Here is a 26,080-nt window from a genome sequence, read left to right as displayed (position 1 = left end):
GTGACTGGGCTAATAACGCTTAATTCTTTTCTTAATCATGTCTTTATATTTAATAAATTTCATTGCTCTCTAAGGAACAACGACTTTTTGGCGCCACTGTAGCTTACTTGTCCGCTGACTGGCGTCAGAAGGCTTCCAGATTTAAGCGTTTGCCCACAACTATCTGCATAGGTCCACACTTTTTTAGGAACGACAAAAAAGTGATTGTTTAAACTTACTTACCTTTTTTTATTTCAGCAACAAGCTGAAAATTCGTGTAAACTTCTCGAAAACAGTGGCAAAAAACCGAAAAACGCCAGCATCAACATAAAAACAGACAAAATATGATAATAAAACACAAAAGAGTGTGTTGGCGGCACATGCCTTTATTTTATATGGTAATAATTTAAGGCAGTTCTGTAATTACAACTATGAAAGCAATAAAGTGCAAAGTGAGTTGCTAAAAACGTGCTGCCTATTGCTTGCGATGAGTGTTTAAATCGATTGAGATAAATAAGCCATCTGAATGATTGGGCTCTTTCTCCGATTTCAAAACATGAAAGAAGTAATCATCACTTGTCCGGCTGTCAGTTTCGGGTTAAGTTTATCAGCGTTCCATTGTGGTTACCAGCCACAAGTTGGCTATATCTTGGGCCGGTGTTATTGTTTTTTCTGCTGCCAACTGTCCGTTTGTTGTTGGCCCGATTCTGCCGAGCTGGCCACTCAATTGTAAACAACTGCAATTGGCCCTAGGTGCAAATATAAATAGGCGAGTGTGAGTGTTACTGGCAGGTGTGCGTATATATTATTTTGGCGTGGAGTTTGGGTGTGTATTTAATACAGCGAGAGTTGGTTGGTATTACATGTGATGTTTACAAATTTGAAATTTAAAAAACAATTAAAAGCAATAATTAATATAAATTGCTGGAAATTTATAAAAAGTATTTATCTAAAATTATTAGGGTTGTTTTTAATTGCAAAAAAGAAGTTTAATTAAATAGTAGTATGTTTAAAATATTTGTTATGACAAGAACAAAATGATAGTTTGAAGCTCCTCTAAAGATTTTTACTAAAATTAAATATAATTCGCGATATTATATTTAGTAGTAGTCAGTTAGTATATTTTATTTATTCGGAAATTCGGAAATAAATGAGGTAAGTTTTACACTTAAAGTTTGGTTAAACAATTCCAAAAATATATTTTTGCAAAAAACATATTATTTTGAATGTCTTTACCGGTTAGCTTTAGACATATGCATATGTAGATTCAGGTTGGCTCTCCTGTATACATTCTTTACTTACTTATACTTATACTTAAGTACTAACCTTGATGTCCAGCCTTTCAAACTCTTAGCTCGAACTCCTTTACCACTCCTCGCTCGCATTTTCCGGGCTTTCTGTCGCCCACGCTTATCAAAGCCATTTTGGCCAAGTCCCGGGGCAAAGTTGCCAGGGCCAGAAACCGAGCTGCCGGCCATAAACACAGAGTTCGGGGAGGCGTTGGAATCTGTGGCACATAGAACACACAACACGAGCGCCAGGCTCGGTGGCTTATGTTTTATGCGGGTTAACGCTAACGTTGGCCATTGGGCGGGTCAGCAACCAGGGAGGCTCAACCCAAAACCCGATCCCGTGCCCAATCCCGACCGGTGAGAGCCCACGCCTGGAGCAGCCGGCTTGGCTTTAACACCATCTCGTTCGATGTTCCGAATTTTCGAGGATGTCCACCGATGGCTGCCCGGATGCGGGCAATCAAAATCTGTGGCCTACTTGACTGCCAGCTATTTGGACACGATTTTGAGTTTGCCTTAGTTTGGCCAACGGTTTTCCCCCAAGCGTCAATCGGAACAGTTGGCATTCCACCCACAGGCCCCCAAAAACAGCCAGCCACCCGCAGCCCCAAATTCGGCTAATAAAGACAGGTGCGCTGTTAAATTCCATTTTTTCAGTTTTATTTTGCTTAAAGTTCTTTTGGTTTTAATTGTCTTGGTTTTAAATACTCGTTTCATCTATTTGATTCAGTGCGTCATTATTTTAAGGTTTCCTTTTCATATACGTATAATATCTCTATATAAATATTTGGTTTAGTTTTATTTATCATACAAGTGAAACTTACGCTATCCAACGGCGAAATGAAGTGGGGAATTTGAAAATATTGAACCTAAGACATGATCTCCTTTCCCATACTCCACCATCTGGTTTCTTTTTGTGTTTTAATTAAATATGCGTAGACTGTACGCAGTCCGACTATTTACACAGCTGTCTGTATTTATTATTATTTACCATCTCGCGCGCGGTTTTCCTCTCTTTCGACTACGTTATTTTCGAACATTTCAAATAAATTACATGCAATGTTTTATGCGCGGTCATAATTCAATTTTTCCACTCGCTCCCGTATTCGTATTTTATCTTTGGGTTCTACTTTAAACACAGTTGGCACAGAAATTTTCATAGTTTGGTTTGGTTTGGTTGAGAGAAGGAACTGAACCGAACTGATGACTGAGATGTGAGTGTTTTTTGGTGACAATGGAGGCCAACGAAGTAGTTTCAGCTTTGATCGATCTCCCTCCAGCTGGTCTTAAAGCTACCTATTTAAATGCACTGCCAGCGGGGCGCCTTATACTTCGTTTCATCCTCAGTTTCCGGCAGCAAAATTGCATTTTTGGCCTATGCGCCTTTTTTAACTATTTTAATTTGTTTTCGTTTTCATATATTTTTCAGTATTATTTATCTCTTATTTGAATGCGTGTAAAATGTCCTATACGTATCCCGTGGTGTGTGTCTGGAAACAATATTTCTTTGTTTTTTATTAAATTGTACGAAGTGCGTTTCGTTCGTTTTTTCTTTCTTTTCGACTATAAATATTTGGGTTATTTGCTATCAAAAAATGCCAACCGAAAATGTTTGATTTAATTTATGTATGTACTTCCTTTTACCTTTTTATGCAGCCTAAATTATATATATTTTTTATACAAATGCTTCTCGGTTGGATTTGAAATTTTAATGGGTTTTTATGGATGTGAACTGTGCCTGCATATGGCAGCGGTTCTTAAATTTTAAAAATTCTCATTGCTGCCAGTGAATGTTTTGTTTCAGTTTTGTAATTTTTTCCTAGTTCTGATGTCTATAAAATAAAGTACTTATGTCTTGTTTTTTGCTTTTTATTGGTGTTTGCTTAACTCTACTGCAACTGCCAAAAGTTTGATTGTTTATATGGGTTATGGGCCGTGACTTAAGGTTAGTTTTGCGTACAGTTTGCTGTTACTCTTTGCATGTAGTTTTTACAAAGTCTAAATACCTTTAGGAATAGTTCTTACTGCAACTACTTATGGGAAACAATTGTGTTCAAATAACGAACATAAATGCAGACGTAAAACAAGTAATTGCTCGACAGAAATATTTACATTGATTGTATTGTTTTATAATCCTTTGGCAGTTCTCTCGATAAGATGAAAGTGAACATATCTCTGGCTTGGAGTTCTACTTAATTCATTAATAACAATTTCATTTTATTATCTTGTATCGACTTGTGTATAATAAACCACTAGGTGATGTCCTTTGCTTATGTGTTGTGCCGTACGATAAAAACCCAAAAGTGCTGCCATCTTAATAGTCTATGTGGCTAATACCTATACAAGTATGTGTATATCATACCTCGCATCCGGTTGTGAGTATTAATCATGTAAATGCTTCGATTTGCTGTTTAAACATAGTTCAGTATGTGCATGCCTTGGATCACAACACTTTAGAGACTCCTTCGACCTTCCCCAACTCGTTTTCAAATGCTGCTAACAGATTTATACCTAGACTAGTCGCTTAAAAGTAATGCCAGAGAGGCCCTACGCATAGGTTTCTGCTCTTCGAGTCGCTCTTTCTATACAATTTCATTGTAGTTCCGATCTCTTCCATTTAGTCGCTAAATGTAATTTGTTTACCTTCTTTTAATGGGTGCCAGTGCTATGTGGTAAGTGTGCCGAAGGCATCTACTAACTGCCCGCGAATTGGTTGCTCTCTAGCTGATCTAACTGGTTTTAAAGGTACCTAATTTACAATAGTTTTTCTGTCTTATCTTGCGTGTATGTAGTCTAAGTAAAACGAAATGTAAAAGTCCTTAACCAAGTATAATAAATTATGAGAAAGTCAAGACAGGCTATTATATAAAAATAGGTTCTATTATTTGATTTTGTAATATTTTTGACATTTTTAGTGGTCTAATTTGAAGTTGTTTATAATTTTAGTGTAGGAATTTATTGCACTCATTAATGTTTTTTTTGGAAACCTCTGAGAATCATAATAATCATAAAACCAAATTGATCATAACATTGTTTGATTATTAGATTTTTAAGTTTTCATATTATGAGACGCAAACTTGAGGTAATTTATATTGATTCAATCGAACATAAGGTATAAGCAATAATTCAATTAAACTGAATAAGTGTTTTTCGGGTCCTGACTTCTCTTTAACAGAGTTATTCAAATAAAACTATATACAGACTAGCTAGTCAATTCGGAAATTAATGTATACGTAAAAAATGTGAGTTAGGACTACATACATACGCTAATACGCTTGTCTACGCATTTTGTTACTCCCAGAAGCGTTTAGAAAAAGTTATCGGCTTAAAACGTAGTTTCTTTTAGTGTTCTCATACCTCCAGGCGTCGACTCTGTGTCTTTAAAATCTCCAGGCCAGATTTTGAACGGGATCAGCGGACTGATCCATCGGTCAGGCCAGCTCCATGGAAAGCTCCACATGATCATAGGTGATGCCACAGCCGGCGGCAACATATCACACGGTGGTCTCCCGGTCCACGTGGATATATTCGACCGGCTGGAGTCCGTGTCAGGAGGCCGGATCTATGAAGAGCGCCTCCTTCTTGAAGTCCTTCTTCAGGGTTCCGATGCTGGCGGCCGAGACGTTGCCGTTGCTCGCTCCGTTCATGAACCCGATGCCCACGCCCATACCGCCCATCCCACCCACGCCCATGCCGCCCACGCCCATTCCGCCCACCCCGGCGCCCTTCTGCACCACTGACTTTTTCCGCTTCCTCATCAGGCCGAACATGCAGAATATCAGGCAGGCGGTCAGCGCGGCCGCAATGCAGCCGAGGGCGGCGAACACGCCGCCGGGCAACTCCAGCAGTTTGCGGGCGGTGCCGCACTCCTCCTCCGACTCGTCGAACCCACTGGGGCAGTTGTGGCGACCTGAAAGAAAGAAATTGGTTATTACTTTATTACTTTAGTTCCCTCTTACATAAATTAAAGAATTCTTACAGCACAAACAATAATTTCCAAAAAATCTCAAAAGAGGAGTAAAAATTTTTAATGTTTCAGAAATTTCTTGTAGCCATATTTTTACCAACCCCTGACTGTTATTGGATTGAAAAAGATTATTGTAGTGCCAGTGAGTAAGTGGGACAGTTTGATATTTTTGACTTTTCAAATAAAACCAAACCAAAAGCATGGTTAAGGCAATAAATGTATGTTGTTTTAATTGAATAGTATAAAGGTGCGGGCACACTAAAGCGGTGCGGCGCGGCGCTGCACGACGCTGAGCTGAGCGACGCCGCTTGAGGAACGCACCCTCAAGCAAATTCATCGGGGCGAATATACTGGAGCGTCTCACGAGGCGCTTCGCGCCTAAATGTATCTTTGATTTTTTAAACAAATTATAATCAAAGTAAATAGAAATAATCTAACAAAGTTTTTATATAATTTTTCATAATATTAAGAAAATGTATAAAACAACTTCTGATGGTTTGTCTCATAGAATATAAAACTTTGTAGAATGTGCTATTCTTTTTACCACAATTTTTTTATAAATGTAAAATTCATAACAATAAATAATCAACAAGTCAGAAAAATAATAATTATTTTTAAAAAAAAATTTTTATTTTTACATAACTTTATGTTTGGGCTTACTTTTTGTTTAAATACATCTAGTTAGCATTATTTTAATTTATACATTTAAATAGAAAACTCCCCCCTCATACTTAATATCTATAGTCAGAGTGAAATAAACGAAATGGTTCTCTTAGTGTAAGAACAGATTCAGTAACCGAGATAGAGGCAGCTTCGAGCGCTGATTGAAAAATTGAAAGTAGATTGGGGTTTGAGAGGGAGCCTAGCATCGCAGCCGGTTGGCCTACTCTAAGGTTACAAATTGAATGCAGTGTCACTTGAGTGGCCCGTGGGGTCCGAAAGCTTGTTTAATGCCCTGGCTTTGCGGTTAACCAGCTCCAGATGCAGACGCGCCTGGTTGCCCATAAATAATTGAAGCTAAAACGGCAAAGTCCAGGCTAGCTTTTGTATTTTTCCCCCCAAGCGAACGCTTTAAAGAGTCTATACGGCTTCCAATGTGTGAACAAAACGCCAACCATACCTTCTTGAACGGAATAAGGAAAAAGCCAGAAGTTTTGCGAGTACTATTATTATTTGATGTTCAAAGCAAAAAACATTTGAATATCGAGCAGTTATAAGCGGGAGAACATCTGAGTTGCTCTTAAAAACAATGCAAAAGTAATCATTTTAATTTAAAAAAATTGCTTGTGTATGCTAAAATAAAGTTTAAATGTTTAACGTTGAAAAACTAGGGTATTTTAATTTCTGTGATCTTTTCGATTTTTGCAGTACTTTTCTGTCCTTCACGTCCCAAGTGCACTGCAAACAAGTTTGTCCCAGCTGTTGTGGCCATTTGGGCTGGGCTGCCGCCGGACTGGGACAAACTTTTTGCGCAAGACATTTCGGGGTTTTGCTGCTGCGGGTTTGTCCAACAAGCAGCCTTTCGGCCAGCAACCAACAACCGCCAACAACGACGACAACCGACCAACGAAGCAACTAACAACCAGCAGCACTGCTGCAGCCTGTGTGCAGTTGTCAGGAAACTTTGCCTGATTACAAAAACGGGGCAGCCCGCCTCGAATTAACAGACAAGCCAGCCACAAGTGAAATTTTTGGTTGCCTACCGCCGAGCGCACGCTGCAATTGGACAGCCCAAGGCCAGAACTAAGCGCCAAATCACGTACAAATAATGCAAAACTCCAGGTCAGGGGGGAGCTCGAGGACTCTCCTGAGGGATATAACAGTTCGAATGAAGAAATGAGGAACTTATATTCCTTTTATAAGTTTATGCGATAGCATCAAAATTTTACCAAAATGCCCCATTCAACAGCAATCTTGTGCCAAGAAATTGTGGGCTCACATGAGCTGGAGACCATCTTTGAGCTTACAATGCGGTCTAGAAACCCTACCCAAGGAAGCGGCTTTAAGATGTTTGAAGACAACTAAGTGAATGCCATGTTGACTATTTTGTGTGTACCTAATCACAGTCAATGAACTGAAGTTGAATGAAGTCTTACTAAAATATCATTTAGACTTCAATCATTGTTAAGAATTCCGGATAAGTTTAGCTATTTCATCAAAATCTCTTTGACTGCAATCTTTATTAAGAATTCAGGATGTGCTTAGCTTATTAGCTTTTTTGGGAGTAGTTTCTGCTGACCTATTTTGGCGAACGCATGAAAGTTTCCGGACCGCGTCGACTTCTATAAACTATTTTGCATTCAGTGCCCTCATGCGAAAACCCATTCGGCAACCCCCTGAGAAATGGGCTGTGGCCTCAGCCGGCAATCTGTACTTACCATCACACCACAGGCTGGCCGCAATGCATGCATCAATTTCAGGACATTTGTATTCGCAGTCCGACTCCTTGGGAAAGAAGCCGAACTCGTTCAGCGTCTCGTTGGCCGTCGCCCCGCCTGCAGAGCCTCCGGCGTTGGCAGCGGATCCTGACCCACTGGAGCCCAGCCCGCCCATCCCCGAATTGGGTCCCGGGGAGGCCTGGGAGGAGGTCTGGGAGCCCATGCCCGTGGTCACGCTCGCATTCACATGCAGGTCCAACTGCTGCAGTAGCGCGTTCTTGGTGCGGTGGATCTCCAGCCACGTGAAGGAGATGTCGCCGGGCTCCTTCAGGATAGGCTCCAGCACCAGGCTGATTGGTCTGGAAGGGGATAGATGGAAATCGGAATTTGGAATCACTGAGAACAAATGTGGCTTGCAAATGTTATGCAAAAAATATTACTTATTAATTTATATGAACTTAATATTAAAATAGCAGCCATGCCCAGAGGGGCACACTAACCTAGCGTTTAGGACCTTCATTTTGCTTAATATAAGGACGTGAAAAGAATCTTAGGTCTAAATCGAAAAATACATACATATAACATTGTCTTATAAAATAAATATAAGTCATAAATTAAAGAAACTTCAAATGATTGCTTCATCCTATAATACATTTATTAGTAATAGCATTAAACAAAAGTCTTTGGTTTTTATAGTAACTACAGTAACGTTCGCTAATGCCAATTTTTATCCTTAGAGTCTTAAAAAAGAATTTGCTTTTCCCTTGGCGTCGGTCGTGCTCTACATAACTACGACATTTCCTTGGTATCTCCACAGCCTAGTAGTTTCTGAAGTGCAACCAATTACTCGCAACTTTCAAGTTGCCACAGACAAAATATCTTATTCGCAGTTTGGCTTAAGTCGCGCATTATGCGAGTTAGCCGCAAAAGTTTGGTTGCAAGAAGTGTAGAACAATTAATTCACTAAAATCAATAAAGCAAGCCCTCCATGAAATTACAAAACATCTAATCTCTCCTTGTTGTTGCCAATAGTTACGATATAGACATTTCAATTATCTTAGATTTTAAAGTTTAACTCCCTGGTTGATGTTCATCCCAAGAGATTACAAATCCTAATAAAGTGTATAATATTTGAAGGTTTTAGTTATAGATAACGTTTTATGATTGTTCCCATTCACCTCCTTCTACACTCGTAAACATTACAGTACTTTGAAGTGCGGCAATTTTAATTCACAGCTGAGTTGAAAAGCTCTCAATTAATTATCTAAAAAGGCTCAACACACTCATTAGCCAGCTCGGATATCCAGTGCAATGTCCAATTACCCTTTGGGGTCCCATAAAAATATGTTTTCACATGTCGTCCACAATGCAATATTCCTTCTCCTCCTTTTTTTTCCCATCCGTTCTCCCTTTTTTATGTTCTGCGGCGACAAAATTGAGCAAATGGAAAAACATGGACAAAAGGGAAAAGAGTTGGCCATAAAATTTAATGGCAACACGTTAAATGCAGGACCAGGAAAAGGACAGGAGGTTGGTCAACTGCCCGGACTTTTCCCCAAGAAACGGTTCATTTCGGTGGCACGCACCTTGGACATAAATCGCCGGAGCACATACGGCCAAGTTCCAGCGGGCAAAATGCTCTTACCTGTTTCGCCCCTTCGACCCCTTTTTCACCTGTCTTCGCCTCATGCTCGTTTTGCATGCTTCATGTGCACAGCAGAGGGGAAACATATAGTAGTTCCTTAACAAGTACAGGTGGGAAGTCCGATTGGAAAGTAGGTATGTGCTGGTAAAGCAAAGCTATTTACTTTTAATCCGCTTTTCTACGATAATAAATTGTATGCATAACATACCAATATACATATTGAAATATAATACCATGTTAAACCCCTTTGCTTCTACTTGTTATCCTCTATGAGGATTGTATATACCTAATTTGACAATACTCCCACTGTCTGCTTTTTAATTTAATTTTAAGAGTACGAGTATAAATACAGCAAATATAAGCTTCAATTTAATTGCTATACTTTCTACAGATAAATAGTAATTGATAAGTGTTTACTTTTGAACTTACTGAAACAATCTGTTAAGAAATGATTGCTGTAGAAGAATAAATCTTATTTTTAAGATCCTATAACCTAGTTTTCTTTATTTTGACTCAATATGGCTATATTGTGTTTTAAATATGTTTTGTCTTCGTTTATAAGCATGAATATCTAGATGATTGACCCCAGTTGTGTACATGTGTTCATGTCTGTCGGCCATGTTTGTTTGCCTGGACCTCGTCTCGTTTACGTTTTCATTTTTTCGTCTCCTACATAGCATATTTCTTTGCGCTCAATTTCCTGTATTTTGTTGCCGTCGTAGCCATTTCCTGTTATTGCATTTTTAAGCAGGACTTTTTGATAGACCTCTGTGGAGCAGGACGCCGAGCCCGAAGAGCTTGGTACCAGTGCAAATAGGTGCAGAAGTTTTTTTGAAATATTAGCAACTATTAAAATGCAATTAATTTTGAGTGAAAAATTCCCAAAAATACTCGAGCTAAGAGGCTTTCTGTGTAGTGTTCAGTTGCTCGAGTGGCCTTAGCTCACATGCACTTGATAATGGAAAGGAGGCTCTGTGCCATTAGGCATGGATGTTTTCAAGTCCTGTCCAGTCTTCATTTGTTTCTGCCAGATTTTTTATATTTTTGTGGAGACTGGGTAATTGGTTGGGCAGGCTCGTTGGGCGACGTCAAAGCGTGAAATTGTGAATATTTCAGTGACTACTGCCAAAAAATTTATGAGAATACGCCACTATTTAAGAATACCCCCTTTAAAATTTTTAGAATGTGATTAAGTTGCATACATTTCATTTTACATTTATATAAATATTAAAAAGTAAAATTTGATTTGAAATTCGAATAAGAATTTTTTATATTTTCAAAAGCTCCTTTTATGTTTTCCCACTTACTTGTTCATGAACAAGGGCTGCCCATTGGTCCAGTCCTCGGAAAAGATGTGTAGCGACATAGGCCGCGGCCCACTTTGCGCAGGACACACAACCCTCATGGGTCGCAGAGGTCGTCCGGAATATATCATCAGCCGATTCTTGGTGTGGCACCTCATGGCATCTTCGGAGGTGGGATCCACGGGCAGGTAGGCGCCCCAGGTCTGAACGAAGAGCGACCTCTCGGCCGACTGGGCTTCGATGTACCAGGCCAAGCCCTCGCAACTGGCGTCCTGAGTCTTTAAGGGATACTTCAGTTCGTCCTCCCCTCCAGCTCCTTTGAGCTTCAGCTGCTTCCTGCAGTCCGGCTGCCTCTTGAACTCATAGGAGGCCGAGAAGAAGACATCCGCAAAGTCCTCCGATATGTTCAACCGGGTAACCGTGAACGAGAGTTCCATAATCCTCGAATGGGAAACGAAGGTGAGCGGGGCATTGCTGTACAGAGCACTGGAGTTGTCGCAGAAGCAACCCAGTTGGATCTTCACATCCCTGAATGGAACGTCGAACAGTCGCAGCTCAGTGATTCGGCCTTCGGGATCGAGTTGGTTGCAGCGGGGTCTGCCCGTGTGCAAGTCCGAGTCCGTAGTGCAGGCTGTACCTTCGCCAAAGGACACGTTGTGCAGCACCAACTTGACCCTTTCCGAAGGACCCGCCTCAAAGCGGTACAGGCAGGTTATGTTCTTGGCGCCACCTCGTCCGTAAAGGAACACGTTCCGAGGCACCTGGATGTTGCCCTTGCGCTTCCTGAAAATTCTCGAGCAGAGAGGCGGTACCGGGTCTTCTCCGCGCCTTCCCGCCCAGGTTTCTCCTCCTTGTTCCGTGTCCACAAACTCGTAGTTGAGGGCAAATTGCGCCGGGAACAGGGCGGTGCCTGTGTGCGTGTGGAACTCCAGTTTCTGCAAGGGGAAAATTTAAGTTTGAGGGTTGGAATGCACTGAAACTAGTTAGGCTAATTGTAAAAATTTTAGGGTAATATACACATATAAATATGTATACACCTTATATTTAATTAAACAAATTTATGACAAGTATATGTGTTTTTTGCTTTATTGCTGCAGGAAATAATATTAGGCTGTCAAAAAAGTCTTGCAATCTTTCTATAGTTGTCGCTGCAAGCGCGTAGCTCTAGCTTTATTTGTAGCATCTGATGCTATACCTCTTGGGAAAACTCATTTCACGCTCTAACACGAGTTTGATTGATTGTTGTTTCTTTTTAGTCGTTTGTGAGTCATAGCGTCGCAAAAATGGAGCAATAAAAAAAATGCATCTCAAGCGGTCTATAAAATTTGTGGAGTTTACGGGCCCGATACAGTTTTCGTTCTGGTGTAGAGGTGGTCGAAGATGCTCCACGTACCGCCAAAAATTGATATGAAATCGCTGAATCGGTAAAAAGAGTCCGGCATGGTAGCAGTCATCAAGCCGTTGTAAACCATTTAAAGGAAAATTTATATTCAATAAAAATACCGCAGTACTTTTTTGCAGACCACCCATTCGTCGTAAGTTTCTTATGTAGATCAGTATAAGGTGCACACCTCTGGGCAGTGCAGTAATGCCTGTAGTACCTCTAAATACCCTAAGAATTGGAGTTCAATTTATTTTTGAGAAATATTTCAACGAAACATTTCTTAAGGTACTAATAAAAATTTGTTGTTTTAATACACTCGACTATTGGTGTGTGATCTGCGGAGCTTACAGGAGTTTTTAAACCTCCGGTAATTGCCTCAGTGTAGAATGCACAATGCGCGGAGGCTTCAAATTGGCATCACAATATTTGCAGTTCATATTTGTCAACGAGGAGCGACGTCAAAAAGGCTAAGCATGCTTATTGCGGTTGTATGTTAGTCCGTGCATGCCGTCGGTGCCGCCCCCACTGCCACGCCTCGCATTCGGCCATGCCCGCCCCTTTATTTGGCTTTGTGCGCTGTGTGTGGGTGTGTGCGGGCTTTGGCGAATTTGAATTTGAATTTGGCGCCCGCCTCTGGGAAATTCGCTCCGCTCCTTCGTTATTTGTGCACGTCTGGCGATGCAGTCGAGTGTTTAATTTGATTAATTTTGTCAAGTTTAAAGCAAACACGAAGTGCTCTGCACTCTGCCAAAAAATTCCCAGCTTCCAGTCCCAGCTGCCGGTTCTCCAGCTGCGTTTTATTTATTTGTGAGGGCCCTTGGGCGTGCCAAATTGGGCACTCGGCATTCGGCACTCGCCGGCAGCCAAGGTGCAGTCACAAAGTCCTGTTTCCCTACTTCTTTAATTTTATTTTTTTAAGCCACGGCCCAAAAACGAACAGAACACACAGCGGCAGCTGTCAAATTAGAAAAGTCCTTCGGTTAAGTCCCTATTTTCGTTTATTTCGTTGTGATGGCGTAGCCGCCTGAAGGTAGGCTACTGTTTCGTCTGCTCTGTCGCCGGTGGAGGGTGAGTGTTGCCTAGTTTTGGGCAGCACTCAAGTATCAAATTTAACCAGAAGTAAAACGTCTTTCAGAAATGAACTCCGGTTTGCCTAGAAACATATTCCGTTATGTTATTATTAATTTTCCGAAAACTTTATTAGATTCGATTTGACTTTGAATCCGTTTTTATGATACTTAGATTTTGAACAGGAGTAATCATTTATCAGACAATTACTGTATGTTTGTTAGGAAACCCCCATAGGACTTCTGAAAGCGTTTTGTAAAATTGGCTAAATGTTTTGTAGTCATTTAGATCCAATTATGCCTAAACAAGTATTTTAAAGTCAAACAGCTTGTACTTCGGCCACAAAACTACCTACTAACTTACCAGATCTCTGCCGGTGCTCACGTAGCTCTCCAGCGGACTGCAGGGCCTCTGCTTGTTGCCTCCCATCACGGCACTGCTCCCGCTCACTCCGCTTCCGATGGCCGTATGGTCGCACAGTTTTGGGGTCTCGTAATCGTAGATCTCCAGCATAAGTCGCCGTTTTCCCTTCGTGCTCATCAGGGCCACGGCACTGTTGCGATCCGAGCTGACGACGGCGGCAGCTGAGACCTCCTTGGAGGACTTGCCACTGGATATGAAGTTCAGGGTGTCCTTGATCCCGGAAATGGGCTTACCGGAGCCCCCGGATCCAGACGACCCACCTCCTGCACCTCCTCCTTGGTAGCCACTGTACTTGTTCTCCTGGTTGAACACACTCGACTGCGTGGGCCCGTAGATGTAGGTGTCCACTGGGTTCCAGGCATTGTCGATGTTGACCCGCAGATTGCGATTCAGCTTCGGGTTGCTGGCGCTGTAGTAGTAGCTGCCGTAGTTGCTCTGGTTCAGCAGGGTGGGCTTGCCCCCGTCCGCCGACGAGGCCACGGGCGGCGGTGGGGGCGGTTGCCCGGTGGTTGAACTTGTCGATTTCATGGGCACATACGTCCCATAGCTGTCCCACATCCTGAGGCGGGTTATCCACGGCGGCAGATCGCTCTGCGAAAGACAATTGGAGAGTGGCAAAGAAAGCGAACACATGTTATTGTTTAATTCTCTTGTTGACATTAATTTGAAGTGCACTAAGAAAAACGCAGGGATTATAGCCTGATGACATAAATTGTTCTTCCTGAATCCAAAAATTATTTAAACCAAGAAATGTTATTTTCCCACTTTGTAATCGTAGCTTCAAATTGTTCACAAATGGCGTGAAATTGCTTTCATTTTTGGATCGACATTTTTCTAAGATACGCTTGGGTTTTTCTGAGTATGTGCATGCTTTTCACCCCACGCGCTTTTCCCGCTTTCCCTTCGGCTGGTTGTTTTCCCCTTGTTAGTTTGTCGCTCGCCTCCGTTTGTCACATGTCATATTCAAACAGTTCCGAGTGTGAGTTATTTGTCGTTTGTCACTGTCCCGGCCACGCTCCTCTCGCCGCCCTTTCTAGTGTAGTCACAGTCTTTGCATTCTTGCGAGTCTCCTTGTTGTTGTTTGCAGGCATTAAATATTTTTCCTAGACGCCTCCTGGCTGACAATGTTTATGTTTCCCCAGCATTCCGCTCCGGTCCATTCCGCCTAGGCCCTGATTATTGTTGACTGTGTTAATAATGAAAAAGACAGTTGCAAACAGCTGTGGCTTGACTGAAGAAACTGAAGTCGCAGACTCCGGACCCGGACAAAGTCGGTGGCTCGAAGTGTCGGCCCAGAAACTAACTGACAGCCATTTAAGCCCGATGCCTCCGCTCATTTAATTTACTTGATTTGCTTGAAAAGTGTGCTCTTACATGGCTGCTTTTAAAATGCTTGAATTTTAAAGCGATTCCTAAGTGTTTAGTCCAAGAAATGCAGAGGAATTTAAGACTTTGTGTGAAATACAGTTTTGCATTAGACATTGTTTTCATTTCTACACTCAGGGAAAAACACACTAGAAAGTGTAAGCGGCCTTGATTTAGGAACGATTTCATGCTTATCATTCAGCACATTCATGAGTAATTTTGGAGTTAGTGCCTGTCAGCTCTAATAATTTATTCTAAATGTATAGCGGTGAATAAAGCGCATAAATTACACGGTGTTAGTGCCTAAGAAGTCGTAAGTAAACTTAAAATATTAATATTACTTTTATATGACTCATTTATTTTTTTTTTAGTTTCCCATACTTAATTCTCTTAGTAGCATTAGATACCCAGTTTAATTTCTTACTATTTGTATATTGATTTAGGAATTATTCGTCCTCGGTGTAGGTGATGTCAAGTCCCAAGTAGCTTATGTTACAATCGACACTACTATATCAACATTTTTTTCGATATATAAGTATTAAACGTACAGATTAGCTTAGATCTATTTGTTTGTCGAGTTATTTTAAATAAATATTTGTCACTCGTATGTGGCACAGTATTAACTACGCTCACCCCTTCTCGGGCTCTTAAAATTGATTTAATTAAGATTCCCCGTCCCTAATTTAAAATCGTGCCTGATGTAAAATTCCTGAAACCTTGGCAACACTTTCTCTGCTTATGAATTTAATAAATTCCACAGACAAACCACACCAATAAAAGCCGCACTCAAAGGCATTCTATGGGTCACATGCTGCACCTTGATTACTTTCACACATTCCTCGAGACGTTCTCGAAGGACGAAGAGGCTGTGGAAACTTTCAGCCTGTCGTCTAATCAGATAAATTGCCAACAGCATTCCATATGCTCAAGGTCGTTCTCCGTCTAGACGTATTCCACCTGAAACCGAGGCATCTAATTTATTTTTGGCAGACACATTCACCAGGCGTTTGTAAAATTTCGGTGCCAATTAATTTGGCAAACCCACTGAAAAAACGGAAGGGGACAGATAAATGGAGACTGAACTCTCAGCCAACACCCACACAATTGTCTTTCCGTTTTCGGGAACGCCCCCCGCAGGACGCCGCCTCTGCCCGTGTCAATTGCAGTTGCCTCACCTACACTTTAAATTGCGAAAAATGAAAAGCTGCCAGCAGCACACAAATAAACAAAAACGAAAAAGGAATATATATCGAGGGGCAGCGGGCGAAGTAAAGCAAAACAACTTTACAGTAACACCTACTATCTGTACACCTGCCACCCAACCACCCACAATACACACAAAAAATAAGATGAAACTAGCGTTCTTAAAACATAAAATTATCCCTTTCAAATATTTGTATGTTGTCCATAAAGAACAGTACACAAATGAAATAGCAGATAGTGTTATAGAGATCTTTACTGATGTTTTAGGATTAAAAGTATCTCATAGATATATCTTATCATGCATAAAGTAACAAACAGATTTAATATTATACAAATTTTTATTTATCTTTCTACAGATCTGTGATATCTCAAGCTAGTTAAAGAAATATAAAAAATACAAGTTTCAAGAAATATATTTCAGGGACTCGAATTTTTTCGGTACATCCATCTCAACCCCTCTTTAGCGGCTACAAACGGGAGTACAATAAAAAGTGACAGAACAAAAATATGTGTAAAATAAAACACAGAACGGGCGACTCCGGTGGGCGGGAGTACGAGAGTGGAAACGGCAAAAACAGTTCATGAATTTTGTAACAGCCAGGGAAAAGTGACAAAAACAAAGGCAGCAGGTACTGGGGAACTGAAGTCATTGGAACGTGGGCGGTGCCATTTTTTCGGGGGAAGTGCGGGGATAACAACAAGCTCACAAACAAGTGAATGCGAATTTTCTAAAATAAAAAACGAGCAGATGAAAATAAAAACAAACACACACGAGAGAAAGCGAGGCAAAACAAACTTTTTAAATTAAGAACCAAAGTTAAAACTCGCCGACGAAATAAAAAACCGAAACACAATGGGAACGGGAATGATTGGTGTGCGGCTGCCGAGAAATGTTTGAAGTACTTGTAATGCGACGACATTTATGAGACCACGCAAAACGTTGACAAGTCCCCTATATCATTCCATTTCACCTTCTATTATTTCAATTCACGTTTGTGCCCTGTGATCTGTGGGCCATGATGGAAGTGGGAGAAACGGTGGAAAGTTCCAAGCACTTTGGGACAGGCTAAGTCGACAGCGGTTTAACACTCAGATTTCATATTTTAAAGTCAGAAGGGAATGTTTGATGATGATAAAAAATATGTTTAGGAAAATTATCTATCAGATATAAGTTAAAAAGTGTTAAAATGTTTAGGTGCTAACACAATAATAAGAAGGCAATACCAGAATTAAAAGCCTGAGATAGACATTTGCATCTAAATAACACCTCGCTTTATAAAGTAGGTTCGACAAAGTAGGAGCAGAAGGAAAGCAATTTGCAAGAGGGAATCTACATTAGTGCCTAAATTATTAAGTTGTTTTTAAGACACATCTAATACACATCAACTATACAAACACTTTAATTTAAATAAGTTGTATGAGTATTCTATCGTTGTTCTCGTCATGAATTATTTGAATATTATAAATTATAAACATATATCAAGATAAGTCAGTTCTCCCCGCACTCCACTTGCTGTTATGCCAAGGACTTAGCACAAATCACCGCACTTTAATGAAAATCAGAGCCCCTTGTCGCAAACCCTCCAGCAGCTCGAATGAACTTTCGCCTGGCATAGCCTAAATGACCATTCAGTTATCTGGGGACTGGGGGCAGCACTTCATCCTTTGAGGCACTCGCTGACCCGACATTACGCGCTATCGTAGCTCGACCAGGCGAACTCAACATTCTACCTTGACACAATTCACGGGCCGTTAGGCAGGCGACAACGAACATTTAAAATGCACACACCACCGCTGAGGGCACTGGCAAAAATCAGAGGAGCTTTGAAGTCACCTGAGAGGGCGCCACAAAGTGTGCTACACAAATGGATCCAGTCCTAAATGTCAAAATAACTGACCGAGAAATCTACAATTTAGTTATTGGCAGTATTGGTTGTATTAAAAGAATGCAGTTTTTATAGTGCATCACAGAAAGAGACAGATAGCCAAGTGCCGAAGGAGAGAGCATGACATTACAATGGCCGCCTGTTGTTGTTGCCAGTGCCGCATTTTGACGCAGTTGCCTTTGCTAGCGGGCAGACTTCAGACTCAAAAATGTCTCGTTAGGAGTTGCGTAAGCTTCACTTAATTATACATTTTATACGGTGCATTTCTATGGCTGCATTTTTAATTGGCCAGCAGAGACAAAGTGTCGACCGACTGGCACTAATAGCAAAACGTGTGGAGGGGATCTGGCGATACGCGGGGCTGGGGAAGGGGCCGAAGACAATGGCATATGGAGGAGACGCCGCTGGCGGAGACGCAGTGCATTTAAAAGACAATGCAACGGCAAACTGTGTAAGCCCAACGCCCTGCCACCCACTCCCACGCCATCCTTCCCCTGGGCATAAATTTATGCATTTATGTAAACGGTTAACTATAACAGGAGCTGAATGCCCACACTGCAAAATATTACTGGCATTGGAGGGTAATTCTATGCTTTTTCGATGACAACCTTCAGGAAAGACGTGGAATCATATTTGTCTTGGTCCTTAATGTTTTGGGTGGGTTTTTCTAGTTCTTTTTCGTTAGCCTGTGGAGTTAGGCTGTTGATTATTGATGAACTATGCATATATTGAATTGAATTGTTAAGAATTCTACATTTTGTAGGTATTCTATATTTTTTAATAGGGTTCATTTTAGTTTTAAATTATGGAGTTATGTTATGGAGTTATGGAGAGGCAAACAAATCTCCATCGATCTCTTAGACATTCCCAATAGATATTGACTTTTTCTCAGTGCACTTCCTGCCCGCCCCCTCGACGGCCGCTCGGTTAAACGCTTTATGGCGCAATCACAGACGCTCAGCAGAGCCCGACTCAACTCACCCGTCCCAGCGTATTGTTGTCGTGTATCGCCTGCTGCAGGATCTGCAGATTGTAGCTGGTGAACGATAACCAAATCAGGTCACCAGGATATCCGTGAAAGTGGTACGTGCATGTCGTATTCGGCGGAAGCGTGTGACGCGGACTCACAATGCGTCCCATGCGACCGCGACGCGAGAATAGCACATCATCTGGAAAGAGGCGAAAACAGGGGTGAGTGCGGAGATTATAATATTCATATGCGCATATAGGATATAGATATTTATGTACACCGATGTGCTCGGTGGCTCGGTCGCCCGTCCTTCTCGTCGCTTTTTAATATGTCCTAAGAACGATGTATGACAAGCGGCTTACACGTGATTTAGGTTAATTTACAATGTGCCTGGCTGGGGATTTCCCTTTGTTTTTATACATTTTTATCTGTGGAGCACTGCAGGCAGATAGAAATTGGCATACCCACAAGAAACAGAATGCAATAACTCGAAAAAAAATTGAAGACAAAAGAGCGAAAAGGGCACAAAACAATACAGTATTTTTGTAAATTAAAAATAAAACATTGTAGTATTACACATTAAATAAATTAAATAAATTAAATAAATACTTTATTATAAAACAAAACTTTTTCGCGTGAAAACGTAAAAATCTAAATTTAAACAGCGAACTAAATGTTTTTTAACATTCCACTTTTTTTGTTATGTTTAATGATCCTTTGTTCCATTCTTTCCTGCATAGCTCTCAGTTCTTAATTTCCAACCAGACCCCGTCATTAATCAAAGCCAGCTTTGTGCAACATTTGAGCTGAACAGAATGTTAAAGCCCCGGCAGTGGCCTAATGTTGCAATTCCGGCTCTCGGCTTTAATTAAAGTGGCCAAAAGGAAGCGGCAACAAAGAAGCAGCGAACGAACCGGGGAACAACGCGCGGAGCAAACCAAAACCCAGAGCTACACAGCTTCGGCCTGGGACAACTTTGGCAACTTTTGATTCAAGTGACAAATTAAAAAAGGCAACGGGAGCAAAACAACGCCGCAGTAAGCGGAGGAGCAGGGCAAAAAGCAACATCTACTCGGCGTTTCAATTGGCAAAAGTCGCCACGTTTTGTAGCAATGCGCCAGCAGGAAAGCTGGCTGGGAAAATAGGGAAAAGCGGGTGAAGGCGGGTGAAGGTGGGTGAAAGCGGGAAGAACGGGGAAAGCGGAGCTGGCTGAAGTGCCAGTCGATATAAAGGAAACAATCGTCAACGGTATCGATGATAACACCTGCGTCGATTCTAGCCACTGCGACAGCTTTTCCAACTTGCCGGCGAAAGAGGCCAAAGACTTTTGATGTGTGCCGTGCCGCATCGAGTGGCAGACAGAAGGGAAAAGTTGCTGCAGCTGCCACAAGGCAAAAGTTGTCGGCCCACTGAGCCCGCTTTTTATTTTTTCTTTTTCGGTGTGGCGGAAGTTGAGGAACCAAGCCAGTTGGAGGCATTCCCTCCTTCCATGAATACACTTGAATCTCCGGTTAATGCGAACATGGAATTGTAAGGAGTTAATATTTTGGTAGGACTGAGTTCCATAAAGGGGACTAGTAATTAACGAAAATAATATTTTTTAAAACAAAACAAAAGAGCGTTCCCAGACAGATATGCTTTAAATTCTTTTATTTTGCATACATTATGATGTGCAACAACAAGAACTTGTTTTTTTTTCGTTTGGAAAGAGTTTTCACAAAATTTTTCTGTCGTTTGGCACCCCCTTTTTGTACAGTGCAGCGAGTGTGAGAGTGCTAGCTAAGTAATAGGTTTTTATGAGATTTTTATTGTCACATTTCGCTGGTTGTGGCGTATAAAAGTAAAGTGGCCTTTAAACATGAGCTGCTCTTCCAAGCAGCTAGGGCTGAAAGGGAGTTTAAAGAAGTGCTGCCTACATTCGAGCGCTGGGAATAATGAACACGAACATTGTTTTTAAACCTCAAATCCATTGTTTATTCCACTTCTGTCAGGTGAAATATACAAATCAAATTTAACCCGCATTTCAAATGCATGCAAGCGTATGATTTTTGGGCCCTTCTGTGCGCAGTAGCTCAGCCAAAGTGAACATTCATTAAATTTGCAGTCGAAACTGTCAACAGAAATCTCAACAACATTTTTCAACTCGCCGGGGAATTGTGATTCCACATAGCAACTAAAATGCTCAAAATAATCGGCAGCTCGGGCAGGAGAGGTACGTATATGGACGGATCCATGGGTGTGTGGGTGCGGCAAGGCTCATGGCACATGAAATGTAATCATTGGCTATTCCTGCCATGGCATGTGAATTAGTTAACAGATGGCCGGGAGCACTCGTACCTAGGGATGGAAATATGAGTGCCACTGAAACCAACGTGAGTGAAGGCAGTCTTGGCCAGAAGTTCTTATTTGTACATTAATTTTCATGGAATAGTGCAAACAATCAATGACAATGGACTTATATTTCGGAATACAATTTAACAGCAAATACAAGATAACTGAACCACTTTGAGTATTTTAAATTATATAAATAAATGTTATACAGTGTGATTAGATCCAGAAAATGGGTTCTAATTGAACAACGTATTGTAGTAACCTATACAAAAGAAATACATAACTGTGGTTTCAGGATAAATAAATTTGAGAATAAAACAGTTTTTAAAGGCCCTGGCTTAATAAATAGCCTATTTAAGTCATCGTCATGTAAAGAAGGCTTACTACGCTTAAATCGCTTCCTCCAGCAATACTATTAATACTACATTTTTCTAGCCATTATTCTTGATGATACCTAATAAAATATCATAATACAGCAAGGTAGAATTCGGAAACCAAAAAGTCGAATTAAAGTAAATTTGAGAACAATAATGTTTAATGTTCCTGTTTTTTCAAAGGAGTAACTACCATGCTAACACAGCTTTCTTCAGCAACATATTATTTCGCACCCATCATTGCGGTTTTAGCGTCCAATACCCAGCCAAATATAATAGTAATAGTATCGCAAGCGGCTCGGAAAAAACCAAATGAGGTCTCACGCGCACTCCCCCAATATCCGCCGGATCTCATCTGGCTACAGTGGCCCGAGCTGGCTGTAATAAATTTCGCTTCGACACATTGCGCCGACTGCGTGGCCCACAACAATGGGTGCTGCTGCGGACCCAGGCCCAGGCTTATACATAGGCACTACGTATATGGGCCCACACGTACGGGAATAATTCAAGCCCGTGCGACTCGCAGGCGAGGCTGTGTGGGTGCGTAATAGTAGCAATAATAATAATATGCTTATCAGCCGGCCATAAAGTGCGACTATCGAGTGGCAACACTGCGCAGACAGGTGTGTTTGGCGCTGGAAACCTGGGCCCGGTACTGGGAAACCGCAGGCGCTGGCAATAAAATTGTTATTCCTGCGATTTATTATTAGAGTGCATTTGGGCCGCCGGCGGTGGCGAAGTGATGGTGGCGAACGGCCACGCCGGCTTTGTATTTTTTCCCTTGGCCAGAAACCGCAGAATGTAGTCGCAACACATTTGGGGCATTAAATTATGGGGTGTTACTTTTATTGATTGCAGGGGGAGCGCAGGGCCGGGCAGAACCTGCAAAATAACTATTGCTGATTGAGTAGCATTTCCATTTCTACTTTGCCCCTTTCCCCGCTGACTGTTTATTGGATCGCCGCTGTGGTTGTTGTTTTTCAATTTCGGGGCGAACCAGGGCGCAAATTAAATAGGACTCGCCCCACAGCCGTTATGGCGGACCGTATCTGCCCCTGGCAAACTCCCCAACTGGGCCTGTTTATTTTCGTTGTATGCTGCATTACATTCAACACATCCAAACAATTAGCCAGGCCAAAACCGACCCGAATCCAGACTATTTCCAGCCCGGTCGATTTAAAATGCAACGGGCTCCACTTCGTATATTTCACTTAATGGATTGTCACGCATATTTGATGGCGCTGAATTGGTTTTTGTTGAACTGCCGGTAAATCGCCATAAGCCTAATGGTCATTCAACATTAAATTGATGAATATGCCAGACGCTTTCGGCTGATTTCAATTCATTTTTTCCCAGCCCTTTCAATGTATCTTTACAATTTATTATTTACTTTTTTAAGCCTAACTTTGGCGCTATTTGATTTACCGAGTTAATTGGATGTGATTTCAAAGAAGATAATAATTAAAATACTGTACTGAATAGATAATAAATAAATAATAAAACATGATTTGCCCAATTACCCCTCGAAAATAAGTTTGTAATTTAATTTAAAAAAATCTTATGCAATTAATTTGGGGATAGCTTGGTTCTATTGGCTCTGTAATTGAAATTGTGAGCATGGCGAGCGCGTAACCGATTTATAATAGGCATATTAAAATAGGTTTTGGTGTAACCAATCCAAACCAAAACCAATCTAAACATTTTAAAATTTACCATTAACCAGAACGATTGCAACAAGCATAACAAACCCCAAGCCAAAAAGCGAAAAATGATTGCCCGGCGAGCAAAGCAAATTAAACGTAATAAATAATAAACGAGAAGCAAACAAAAACATACATTTTCGCCCCACATTCGTGGGCCAACGTATATGCATGGCATCGAGCGAGTTAATTATGTTTTTGTGCCCGACCAAAACCAAAATTTACGAAATTTCCAGCTGGGGGCAGAATGTAGCTTTATAAATGTATGCAGAGGCATGCCCCATGTCCCCGATGGAAATTTTCGCATTTCGGGTGTTTGCCCTGATAATTAATTTCCATGGAAAATTAAGTTGCCAAGGCTTTCAGCCAATTAATGTTCGGCTGCACGACAGTTGAAGGATTCAGATAAGCGAAAGCCGTTGCCACATTAAAGTATCGCTGTCCACCGGACTGTGCCTCTGAGCAAACAGCCTGTAATATTTTCCATATTTGTCTAAAAATCAAATACCACAAAAAATGGCGCACAGTTAATGGAGAGCTGCAACCATTTTGCTCTTCATTGACAAATTCACGTTTAAATATTGATATTACATAAAAGCGCATACTCACACGAGCACACACTCGCACACACTCGCACACTGCCGCACACATTCGAATGCAAATAAAATGTTGCCGTTATGTGCAAATATGCTAATTTGTTGTTTGCCAATCACCCCTCCCCGACTGCCCTGCTCCTCCCTTGGCCATTCCTGTTTTTGTTTTCTATTGCTTCCCCTTGCCATCCGCTGATTGCAAACAAAATTGCAACTCAATAAGCAAACTAAACAGCAAATATTCGCCGGCTCCTCCAACATCGCAATCCCATTTCCTTCGATTTCCATTTCCCCTGCGATCCATGAGCTCAAATACCGGAAATTTCAGCCGATATCAACGCAGTTTCTGAGCATGCGGTTGCGTATTTCCCAGCACGTAATAAGTTTTAATTGCTAGTTTCTAAAAGGCGTTTTGGTTCGAAAAATGTGATAACAAATATATAGTACTTTATGTATGCTAGGCTTTGCTTTGAGTTGATGAAGCGATCGATATACCATCGACACTATCGGTTTCGCATCGATGATTATAATATAAGAGCATGGATATATCTCCTACAACATTTTTTTTAATTTTTAATTGTACATAAAAATATTTTGTTGAACATTAAGTATTTTTAGGTATACTCTTAGAAATCGTGGGTATTTTTAAGGTTAATGTTTCTACTATTTTCGATTGTATCGATAAAATCGATAATTTTAAAGCTGCTATCGTTGTTTTCCAATCCCTAGTTTTGCTTGCATTAAAATTATATTTTTTTTCTTTCAAGCGTTGAACAACCGAATACGGCTAAACTTGCAATTTAAAGTTTAAACCTCACATTAGCATGTTTACAACACATATATATTTTGAACACCTTTATGTTTTCATATAACTTCCCCGACCAACTTTACCCGCACCAGCACACTAATAAAAATTCGTTTTGTCTTTGTCCGCTGTTCCACGCTTCATTGTTTGCTTTCCCTTTCTTTGATTTCGTCTGTTGACTTTATGAAATTTAAAAGGAAAATTTCCACAAGCGTTCCGAGAGGAAAAGAAAAAGAAGGGAGCGCAATTGAAAGGTTTTGTTTAAAGTTTGCTGAAAAACTTTACGAAACTTTAGGTGTAACAACAGCTGATGGCGCTGTAGAAATGGTTAGAGTTTGCTGGAAGGAGTAGTGGGTCTTTGGAGAAACTTAGGTTCAGCGGGCCGAACTGGCGAGCTGGATTCCCCCGACTATGTCATCAACAATAATCCGTAAATCAATGAACAGAGAAACGTCAAAACAACTTTTCTGGAATTGGCAGGGGAAGTCTGGCCAAAACTGTAGCTGTCAAATAAGGGTAAAGTAAAATTCTGAAAGTTGTTTAATCTCTGGGTATTTTTAGAACATCCATTATTCTATTAACAAAGTTAAAATAAAAATTGTTTTATTTCTCTATGAAACTAGGGAAGTAACTCGCACTTTCAGATTCTGGCATCCCTTTTAAATGAGATAAATGTTTTCAGGCTCCACTAATTTATGCTTTCTTCATTATTTATTTTTAGGTATTTTTTTATAATTATATAATTGAGATCATATTTATTTATTTTAATGGTTCGTGCTGTGTCGAATTTAATCTATGGTTATGGGAGGAAAAATATAAATTAAAACACATATTTATTATATATAAGGATATTAAAGATTCGTCGGAAAGTCAATAATAGGCAGAAGGAAGAGTTCCCCACCCCAGAAAGTAAATATATTCTATATATTAATATTCGGCAAGCCGAAGTTTGTATACCCTTGCAGTTATAACAAAAATAATCAATAATTTTATTAAATTGTGTTCGAAATTCCTAAAAATATATAAATTTATAAGATAATATGTCAAAAAGACACAAAGCTATAATTTGTTTCACATTATTTCCCACCAATTATCCGATCGTTCCTATTAAAGCTATATGATATAGTCGTCCGATTTTAATAAAATTTAATTCGAAAATCAGAACTAATTAAAAAAAATTATTTTCAAGCTAATAAGGTTATATGTTAAAGGACACAAAAGATATAATTTTTATTTCATGTTTTCCTACTAATTTTTCGATCGTTCCCATGGCAGCTAAATGATATAGTCGTGCGATTTTGATAAAATTTAATTCGAAATTTAAAACCAAATAAAAAATGTTATTTTTAAGCGTAGGAAGATATAATTTTTCAATATTATTTTACCACTAATTTTCCGATTGGTTCTATGGGA

At 40.5% G+C, this 26,080-nt stretch overlaps 1 protein-coding gene across 1 annotated transcript in view; it reads right to left on the bottom strand.

Annotated features, from left to right (window-relative positions):
* Positions 1-1,909: 1,909 nt before the first annotated feature.
* The window catches only part of LOC108035935 (uncharacterized), a 71,822-nt gene continuing 47,651 nt past the window's right edge, over positions 1,910-26,080 (bottom strand). The window contains exons 10-14 of the mRNA XM_017111725.3: positions 18,876-19,063; positions 13,381-14,031; positions 10,569-11,500; positions 7,617-7,975; positions 1,910-5,181 (exon numbers count right to left, since the gene is read on the bottom strand). Of these exons, the coding sequence (XP_016967214.2) occupies positions 4,820-5,181; positions 7,617-7,975; positions 10,569-11,500; positions 13,381-14,031; positions 18,876-19,063 (2,492 nt within the window). The 3' untranslated portion in view covers positions 1,910-4,819. The remainder of the gene's footprint in view (positions 5,182-7,616; positions 7,976-10,568; positions 11,501-13,380; positions 14,032-18,875; positions 19,064-26,080) is intronic.

This window comes from Drosophila biarmipes, chromosome 3L, assembly GCF_025231255.1.
Source record: "Drosophila biarmipes strain raj3 chromosome 3L, RU_DBia_V1.1, whole genome shotgun sequence".
Lineage (NCBI taxonomy): Eukaryota > Metazoa > Arthropoda > Insecta > Diptera > Drosophilidae > Drosophila > Drosophila biarmipes.
This window is presented reverse-complemented; position numbering and strand designations above follow the sequence as displayed.